This window comes from Nematolebias whitei, chromosome 8 (assembly GCF_014905685.2).
Source record: "Nematolebias whitei isolate Nwh7 chromosome 8, NemWhi1, whole genome shotgun sequence".
NCBI lineage: Eukaryota > Metazoa > Chordata > Actinopteri > Cyprinodontiformes > Rivulidae > Nematolebias > Nematolebias whitei.
Genome location: NC_056505.1, coordinates 32,463,570 through 32,473,072, shown reverse-complemented (window position 1 = coordinate 32,473,072; position 9,503 = coordinate 32,463,570). Strand labels below are relative to the sequence as shown.

General features: G+C 40.1%; 2 protein-coding genes across 2 annotated transcripts in view; one reads left to right on the top strand and one right to left on the bottom strand.

Moving 5' to 3' along the window:
- prkab1b (protein kinase, AMP-activated, beta 1 non-catalytic subunit, b) overlaps nt 1–2,123 on the top strand; it is a 5,712-nt gene extending 3,589 nt beyond the window's left edge. Inside the window, exons 2-7 of the mRNA XM_037681216.1 lie at nt 899–1,068; nt 1,144–1,237; nt 1,325–1,439; nt 1,532–1,665; nt 1,777–1,845; nt 1,977–2,123. Coding sequence (XP_037537144.1) covers nt 899–1,068; nt 1,144–1,237; nt 1,325–1,439; nt 1,532–1,665; nt 1,777–1,845; nt 1,977–2,054 — 660 coding nt within the window. The 3' untranslated portion in view covers nt 2,055–2,123. The remainder of the gene's footprint in view (nt 1–898; nt 1,069–1,143; nt 1,238–1,324; nt 1,440–1,531; nt 1,666–1,776; nt 1,846–1,976) is intronic.
- A 1,934-nt stretch (nt 2,124–4,057) lies between these two features.
- Nucleotides 4,058–8,618, bottom strand: LOC119414106 (phospholipase A2, minor isoenzyme-like). Its single transcript, XM_037681233.1, has 4 exons — nt 8,585–8,618; nt 8,342–8,498; nt 8,142–8,269; nt 4,058–4,182 (listed from the first exon to the last, which is right to left on the bottom strand). The coding sequence occupies exons 1-4, from the start codon at nt 8,616–8,618 to the stop codon at nt 4,058–4,060; spliced, it is 444 nt and encodes a 147-aa protein (XP_037537161.1).
- Between the last annotated feature and the right edge of the window lie 885 nt (nt 8,619–9,503).

Here is a 9,503-nt window from a genome sequence, read left to right as displayed (position 1 = left end):
TATATATATGTATGTATGTATGTATGTATGTATATAATGTATGATTAGTCTTTGTACAGGGTGTTGTGTGAATGGGTAAACGAGGGCACAGATTTTGTTGTACAGCGCTTTGACTATGCCTGTCACGATAATAAATTCTGCTGGGCGATAAATTGTCTCAGAAATCACTGTGATAAACAATAATATTGTTTTGAAATTTGACAATAATTAGTAAAAAAAAAAAAAAAAGTCAATTTGTTTTGCATGTAGTACCTTTTTCGACCACCGGATGGCAGTATAAGACTGTTTGAACTGAAGGATGGATAGTGAGGGAGCGAGCAGCGTGTCTCTTTAAGAAAAATGGGAGGGAGGCCCCTTGACGTGACATGGGCTGTCTCTCTTCGGTTCTCAAAATGGCGGATGCTCGGTGTGGTTTGAGCTCTTTAGCATAGCATTTTTCACACAAAGCTTTTAATTAAAAAAAATCAGTAAACAAGTTCTCAACTTCTTTTTGCAGAGAAAAACAACTTTTTACACGAAGACACGGCTTTCAGTCGTCAATTTTGGAGCTTCGACAAGATGGAGGTTTTTTTCCCTGAGGTCGACCTGTTAGCTTAGCTCGTAGCTTAGCTTCTCAGCTTAGTAGTAGAAAGAGAGAGACACAATGAAATGATCAAGCCGATAAATGAAAATTAGGTTGATAGTTTTCATTTATCTTGCTATCAAGCTTTGGGTATCTCGATGAGATAGAAAGACGCTATATAAGTACAGTCCATTTACCATCAGTAAGTTTTGGACTTTCTTCTTTTGAGCATGTGCACACACATAAACACGTATTCAGGAAATCAGTGTCAGGACCCACTGAGTTCTCAAACAGGAAGTGTTGCTCCCTAACAGAAGGTGTTAATATTTTCCATAGGCTTCACCGGACATACAGGAGTTCCTGGCGTGGCAGCAGGACCTCGACTGCGACAGTAAAAACCTGACGCATGCCCGACCCACAGTGTTCAGGTGGGCAGGTGCCGCCAAGGAAGTCTTTGTGTCTGGCTCTTTTAACAACTGGGCCACCAAGATCCCGCTCAACCGAAGGTAGCTCGTCTTTTATTCAACACTTCGACCGCGTCTTTTGAAAATAAGTAACTTGCGGCTGTTTCTCAAATGCAGTCAGAAGAACTTTGTGGCTATAGTGGATCTGCCGGAGGGAGAGCACCAGTACAAGTTCTGTGTAGACGGTCAGTGGACTTTGGATCCAGCTGGGGTGAGTACTTAGGACTTGCTTTCGTCACCATGCATGTGCTTCGTCTGTAATCTGAGACGGGTTAGATTTCTGCTTGTTTTCCAACAGCCCGTAACAACCTCTAAAACTGGAACAGTCAACAATGTCATCCAGGTGAAGAGAACCGACTTTGAGGTTTTTGACGCCCTCAGGCTTGACTCCCAGGATTCAGCAGACCTGTCTGGTAATGACAATTGATCTGGTTGCCTGAAGTTGGTACAATAAATCTGAGTTTCACCGAGTCAGAAACTGTCTACATTTCTGTATCTGAACCAGACTTGTCCAGTTCCCCGCCCGGTCCCTACCAGCAGGACGGCTATATAATTAAACCAGAAGACAAGATCAAGCAGCCTCCCTTCTTACCGCCCCACCTGCTCCAAGTGCTGCTCAACAAGGACACGGGTGTCTCTGTAAGTCCAGAACAGATGCTGGTACACGTGCTCGTCTTAAACGTGCACCACATGTAAGAAGCAGGCCGCTGTCATTAAATAAAATCACGCTGCCTTTGATTTTTCTCTCAGTGTGACCCGACACTGCTTCCAGAGCCCAACCATGTGATGCTCAATCACCTGTATGCCCTCTCCATCAAGGTAACTGAAACATTCAGGTCTTTCAGTACTTTTAATTATTTACCGAGAATGAAAAGCTTCAGAAAGGTCTTTGACAAACTGGTTTTTCATTTAGCTAATTGTTCAGCTTGTTTATTTTAATTCTGTTTTAGGATGGGGTGATGGTCCTCAGTGCGACACACCGATACAAAAAGAAGTATGTGACTACTCTTCTGTACAAGCCAGTATAACCTCCAGAGGCACACGACCCAGCTAACGTTAAAATGAAGTGTTCAACTATACAGCTGCTATTATTTGTAATATTTTGTGTGAACTGGACCAAAGTCTAGTCTTGTTCGTAGTTTCAAGGGTTCTCCTGAAGTTATTTTATTTCTTTTTTTTTTATAGACACAGTAACTGTCAAAATATGTGAATATTTTTAGTGTTTTTGATGTGAATGTTTTTAGCCTCTAACAATTTCAGCATCTTTAAATCTGCTTTGGGCTTAATGCAATTTACTCATCAGGGTTTTTAAGAAACATTGCATTATAAAACTGCAAATAATTCATTTTACAGTTAAATCCTCCCGTTAGAGTCGGGGATATCTCTGCAAAGTTTATCTCGTGATCATTGCTATAAATTTTGCTTTAATGCTCTCCGCAGCTCCATTGGTTTCCTCCCTAAAAATACTATAATTACTTTTAACCTGGCGCCTCTGGTTTCATTGTTCTCCCTCTGGCAGTTTGTATCTAGATTATTTTACTGATTCAAAATCCGTTGTGCTCTGAGACTGAAGTGAACTTGTCAATGTTCGAATGTAAACAAACGGCTCATAATTATTGGCAGCCAAACCTGACTGCTGATTTCAGTCATTTATTATAAATTATGCTGTAGACCTTTGGTAGTTAATTATATACAGTGGTTATTTTTTGCAGTAGATGATACACATGTAAAAGATTTAATCAAAAACGTTGACAAATCACATATTTTGACAGCTATTATGGTCTTAAATCAACTTGTTAATGACTCTTTTGTTAAACCAACTGTATAATGTTTGTTGATATGTTTGTTGAATAAATCAGTCTTGATTATCAAATTCAAATGAAATCTCATTCCAGCTCCCGCGTTTTGCCAAGTGTTTTCCAAACGTCTCAAATACCTGAATTGCACGTGGAATGTGGTCGTTTACGTACAAACACTACACTCCCTGCTTTTCCTCTTAAAACCGGATGTTTTTTGCTTGAACCTTCCTTACCACAGAGTGAAAATAATCTAACTCTGATACGGACCAAAAAAGTGAACTCTGGTCTGCCTAAATACCTCATAAGTCTCGTTTCGGTTGAAGCGAACTCGAATGCATTGTGAATGCAAGCAGACCGGAGGCCGCTCCAAAAGCAGGAAGTGGACTACAGCGCAGGGCATTCTGGGTAAATACAACCAAAACAAATGCGCATTTCTCATACAGAGCCGTCTCAGCCGCCTTGTGTGAAAAACAACATTCTCCATGGTCTTCTTCCTCATCTTCTGCTCATGCAGAGTCCATTGTTGGAAAAATGGCAAAACAGAAATCCTAAAACCGCTAAAATTTGACGCCACTCCATTTTTGTTTTTATCTCCAGAAGTTGCGCTCAGTGTCTTCTTCAGAGGTTTTTGTGTTGGTTCTTTCAGTAGTTCATGGTGCAGCGCCACCACAGGCGAGGTGGGGAACAGGTTGGCTCGATTGACTCAGTGCAGTGTGAATGTGAACCGCACCAGATGAAAATGTAAACCAATGTTCTGAATATTGGTCCCCAGTCGAACCGAGTCTGCCAGACTATCGGATGTGAAAACGACCTACAAGTTTAAAGCACTGCCCTGACTAAAGGAAAGTGACAAATACATATATGCAGCTTTATCAACGTCCCTCCTGTCTATAAGAGCAGACTTTTGCTCTGAAACGTGCGTTTGACACAGGAAAGCTGCTAAACGACTCCCACCAGTCATTTATTCTGTGGTGCTGGCTTATTAATCACAGTTAACGAAGGGAAACATTTCCCTCATTCTAATCTGGTTGTGAAAACTTTTCAGTGACCTGCATTAAACAGTCAGTGTGTATGAAATTAAATGTCGCGACTGACACCTGTCCATATAAGGTAAACGGGCACCAAGTTTATTAAAATAACTGCCTTGAATGAATTTAAACTTTAACTTTATTCATAATCTAAAATATATAAAGTGTTTCAGGAGTTCTGTGCTGGTTTCTTAAATGTGCGCCTCAGTCCACACAGTGGACCTCGGGATCCAGGTCCTTGTTTTCCGGGTCGTAGTCGCTCTGGGCGAAGCAATGAGCCGCCACGCGATCACACTCACACACAGCAGCCTGGCACTTATCATTGGTATCTGCAGAGACACACACATCAGGACATAATTCAAATGACTGGGTCTTTTTTCATTCATTCAACCTTTATTTAGACAGGTAAATCCCATTGAGCCTCGAGGACTCATTTACAAGAGAGACCTGATTTCATCAAAGAATGATGACAACCGTGGACAACAGTAGACGGATATAAAAAGGCATACAGATTTTTTCATTTTGACAAATAAGATGGCAAAAAAAAAGTAACAAAAGCAGCTAGATTATAAGGTGAATAGAAAACTAAAAACAGGAACATGTTTTAACAGGTTCTAAAGTTCTTTAAACCTAACCTCAAGAGTACAAAAACACAACAGGTTGCACCATAACCCTGAATGAAAAAGCTGTTTAACATGAAGTCCACTCTATGATATGATGATCCGAGGCTTGAAGAACTTCAGCTGTATTAACGTGAAGAAATATTGTAGTAACGTTTCCTCTGAGTTTAACATTTTTATCATTCTCTCATGGTTGTGGAGGAATTTAGGCCCACTCTGATTTACAATAATGCTTCAGTTTATGAGGTTTGTTTCTGCGCAGATCTCTTAAGGGTCCACCCAGTGATTAATTTGTAAACCAAACAATGCCAGAACACAAATTGGATGGGGTGGGGGGCATCTATATTTACCTAACTTTGCGAACAGGATTCAATAACTATTTTAGAGAGCAACAAGAAGTAGCCTGACCAACAGCTCTCCTTGTTTGAATAGAGTACACTCTGCTTCTCTCACGTCCTACCTACACACACACACACCGAGTACTATCTCTATTGCCACTGCCTTCATGTGCTTCAATTCTCGGTTGTTTAGTTGTACAATGAGACTTTTTTTTAAATAAATGTAAATTGGACCATCTTTTCCACATTTTGATCGCGTTATTTTAACAAATTGGTGCCGTTGTTCGTAACGTGATTACCTATCAAATATTTCTCGTATTTTTAATAAATAATCAAAATTTTATTAATGACCCTCTTAAACTGTAAAACTGATTTGCGATTTAGTTATGCTGTTTAATTATATTTTTGTGTTTTTAATTACAAACTGGATTCCAAAAAAGTTGGGACACTAAACAAATTGTGAATAAAAACTGAATGCAATGATGTGGAGGTGCCAACATCTAATTTTTTATTCAGAATAGAACACAAGTCACAGATCAAAAGTTTAAACTGAGAGAATGTATCATTTTAAGGGAAAAATCTGTTGTTTCCAAATATCATGGCGTCAACAAATCCCCAAAAAGTTGGGACAAGTCCATTTTTACCACTGTGTGGCATCCCCCCTTCTTCTTACAACACTCAACAGACGTCTGGGGACAGAGGAGACCAGTTTCTCAAGTTTAGAAATAGGAATGCTCTCCCATTCATGTCTAATACAGGCATCTAACTGTTCAATCGTCTTGGGCCTTCCTTGTCGCACCTTCCTCTTTATGATGCGCCAAATGTTCTCTATAGGTGAAAGATCTGGACTGCAGCCTGGCCATTTCAGTACCCGGATCCTTCTCCTACGTAGCCATGATGTTGTGATTGCTGCAGAATGTGATCTGGCATTATCGTGTTGAAAAATGCAGGGTCTTCCCTGAAAGAGATGGCGTCTGGATGGGAGCATATGTTGTTCTAGAACCTGAACATAGTTCTCTGCATTAATGGTGCCTTTCCAGACATGCAAGCTGCCCATGCCACAAGCGCTCATGCAACCCCATACCATCAGTGATGCAGGCTTCTGAACGGAGCGTTGATAACAACTTGGGCTATCCTTGTCCTCTTTGGGCCGGATGATATGGTGTCCCAGTGTTCCATAAAGAACTTCAAATCGTGACTCATCTGACCACAGAACAGTCTTCCATTTTGCCACACTCCTTTTTAAATGACCCCTGGCCCAGTGCAAACGCCTGAGCTTGTGGAGCTTGCTTAGAAATGGCTTCCTCTTTGCACTGTAGAGTTTCAGCTGACAACGGCAGATGGCACGGTGGATTGTGTTCACTGACAATGCTTTCTGGAAGTATTCCTGAGCCCATTCTGTTATTTCCTTGACAGTGGCATTCCTGTTTGAGGTGCAGTGATGTTTAAGGGCCCGGAGATCATGAGCATCCAGTAGAGCTTTACGGCCTTGACCCTTATGCACAGCGATTGTTCCAGATTATCTGAATCTTTTGATGATGTTATGCACGGTTGATGATGATAACTTAAAAGTCTTTGCTATTTTACGCTGGGTAACACCATTCTGGTATTGCTGCACTATCTTTCTGCGCAACAATGGTGGAATTGGTGATGCTCTTACCATATTGGCTTCTGAGAGACACTGACACTCTGAGAAGCTCTTTTTATACCCAATCATGTTGTCAATTGAGCTAATTAGTGTTAATTGGTCTTCCAGCTCTTCATTATATGCTCAATTTCCTTTTTCCAGCCACTTATTGCTACTTGTCCCAACTTTTTTGGGATTTGTTGACACTGTGAAATTTTGAATCAACATATTTTTCCTTTTAAAATGTTACATTTAGTCAGATTAAACTTTTGATCTGTCATCTATGTTATATTACGAATAAAATATTGACATTTGCCATCTCCACATCATTGCATTCAGTTTTTATTCACAATTTGTTTAGTGTCCCAACTTTTTTGGAATCCGGTTTGTAAATTGATCATGACTGAACTTTTAGGGGTGGAGATTTTTTAAGGGTAGAAGCAAAAATGCTTACTGGTGCTTGGCTCTTATGTGATATTAAGAAGCTCGTTAGTGGCTGTTGTGTTTAAAATGAGTGTTTATGTAATTATTTTCAGTTTACATATCTAATACAGGTATTATTCATGCAAGACAGTCACATTTTTCACAACTTTATTATTAGTAAGCCTGAGAGTTAGCAGATCCAAACAAACAGTTACCGGAACACACCTTGTTCTGGTGTGTGAACTCCATAGGCGAGTTCCCGGATCCTGTTCAGCAGGATCCAACTCAAATTAAGTCCTGGTTCCACCACATCATTACAAATGGGTTGGGGTGGTTGTCCAACACCCCCGATTCTTTTGTAGCTGCTCTGTTGTAGATTACCTGCTGCATTTGGGATCATTGACGTGTTGCATCATGACCCAGTTTGGTCCAAGCTTCAGCTGTCAGATGGTCTCACATTTGACTCTACAATTCTTAGGTCTAGAGAGGAGTTCATGATTGACTCAAAAACAGCAGGTGCTCAGGTCCTGTGGCCCAAACCACCCATCAGTCTGTTCACCACCACCGTGCGGGACAGCAGGTTTGAGCTGTTGGTGCTGACAGACCATCTCTACTTTGGGCTCATCTATCCAAAGAACATCGTTTCGGAGGCGTTCTGTCTCATTCAGATGCAGCTTTCCAAACTTACAAAAGCATAGTTTATCCACGCACGGCTATTCCATTTGGGCTTGGTTTATTTTCTATAAAAATGACAGCGTGGGATCTGCTTGGTTTTATTCTTCAGATTAGAATGAAATAATTGTAGAACCTACGGTAATAAAACAATCTGGTCTTCACCACTTTCTGATACATAAAACCCTGGAGTTTAGAGGGTAGACCCTGTGTTTTTTCCTCTTGACCGTAGCCATTTAAATGCTGATCTTGTGCTTTTACACATCCAAAAATAGATTGTTGTCTAACTTGTATTGTTTACAGTAAAGCAGGATATTGTCAGGTTTGTACTTTAAACCAGGAAGCATGTTTCCCCCCTAGAATGTTTTTCCTCTCTACCCTGTTTTGTTTTGATAAAATTTTTATAACCTGTTCAGACTCTTAATTGTTCTGTAGCAACAGCATTCTAATAAAATCAAGGTTTTATTTCTGAGTTGGACTATTAATGCTGCAGTTTTACTTTTAACATTTTAAACTGTAAACATAACTGAAGCTTGAGCTAAATTTCTCATAGAAGTGTACGTTTTATGTCTCTATCTGTGTAAAATCACCTTAAATGACGTCCTTACCTGAGCATTTCACCTGTGTGTTGGAGCAGGTGTAATCATAAACAATAATGTAGGGGAGGTCAGAGAGGGATGTGCATCCTGGAACCTTTCTGCTTGCTTCATAGCATTTGTCATGTAGTAGACAGCACCTGAGAATGCAGCAGAGGGCATTGAGAGTTTTGTCTTTTTAAAAAATATATAATAATAATAATATTTCCTACTCGTCCACTTCATCCACCGGAGTCCCAGTTCCTCCGAAGCCGCACCAGCAGCCATAATTGTTGTATGCCAGAGGGTTAACATCAGGCTGAGCGCACTTCATCATTTTCCCGAACTGCCACATGGCTTTGGGCACAGTGGCCCCACCGACCACACAGGCTGAGGCGGACCAAGAAATAACTTCAAATAGTGTGTTTAAATCTGATACTGAAACAGATCGCCTCATACTGAGGGAATGTTCTTACCAGTGAGAAGCAGCAGGAGAGCTGGCCCGTTCATGGCTGCAGTCAGGAGGAGGAATCTGGCACCGTTTGCTCTTATAGAGAAAAAGGAGGAAAAAATCAGGGTGGGAAATTAGCCAAGACTTTACCTGTTGAAACCAGACAGGGACACTTTCGCTGTATTTACTCTACCTGTAGTGTACTTACATATTAATTTGATCATGTCAGCTAAAAAAATCTAGAAGCTGGATTTGTATATCCAAAGAAAGCAACGCAATAAAACAGAAAAGAAAAAAGTTCAATATCTACAGTACCATGCTGCACATCTAAACTCATGAAGAGAAATTATTGCTAGACTCTAAAATGACTTCATGAGTGCAGTACTGTGCAAAGGTCTTAAGCATGTCCTCTTTCAATGTAACATTTTGCTTCTATTTGTATTGTTACACGCAGTCCTAAAAACCTGGTAGACTTTGTGTATTTATTTATTTTCATTAAATTTTTATCTCTTGGATGATTTGTGGTGTCTTCGTAGATTTGAGAAAACTGAAGGAAAGGGAATAAATGTAGACTTGGCAGAATTAAAACTGTCTACAGCTAATGAGCATAATTTGAATGGGATGATCTTAAAAAACAGACTAATCAAATGCTTTGTTTGGATTTTTATCTTTGGATTACTTTGTTACAATACTCCAAATTTTATTTACTTTAATTTGTGTCATTATGCAGTATCTTTCAGAGAATCCCAGCAAATATGACAAACTGATGCCCCAATACATTTTGTAGAACAAAGCTAAGATTGTAAAATAGCTTCTTCTTTTTGTGTCTGTCGCTCTGAAGTTTGAAGTCCCTCAGGTTTGTATCTTTCCAAAGCTGAATAACTTTCCAAATACACAGCTGTGTAAATAACAAACATGTGCTGCAGTTCCCACAACTTTCCACT

Coding starts and splice junctions, on each gene's coding strand:
- LOC119414106 (XM_037681233.1), bottom strand. CDS start 8,618: ATGAACGGGCCAGCTCTCCTGCTGCTTCTCACTG. Junction 8,499..8,584: donor TCTCCTGCTGCTTCTCACTG/GTAAGAACATTC, acceptor GGTCCGCCTCAG/CCTGTGTGGTCGGTGGGGCC. Junction 8,270..8,341: donor CCGGTGGATGAAGTGGACGA/GTAGGAAATATT, acceptor CTGCATTCTCAG/GTGCTGTCTACTACATGACA.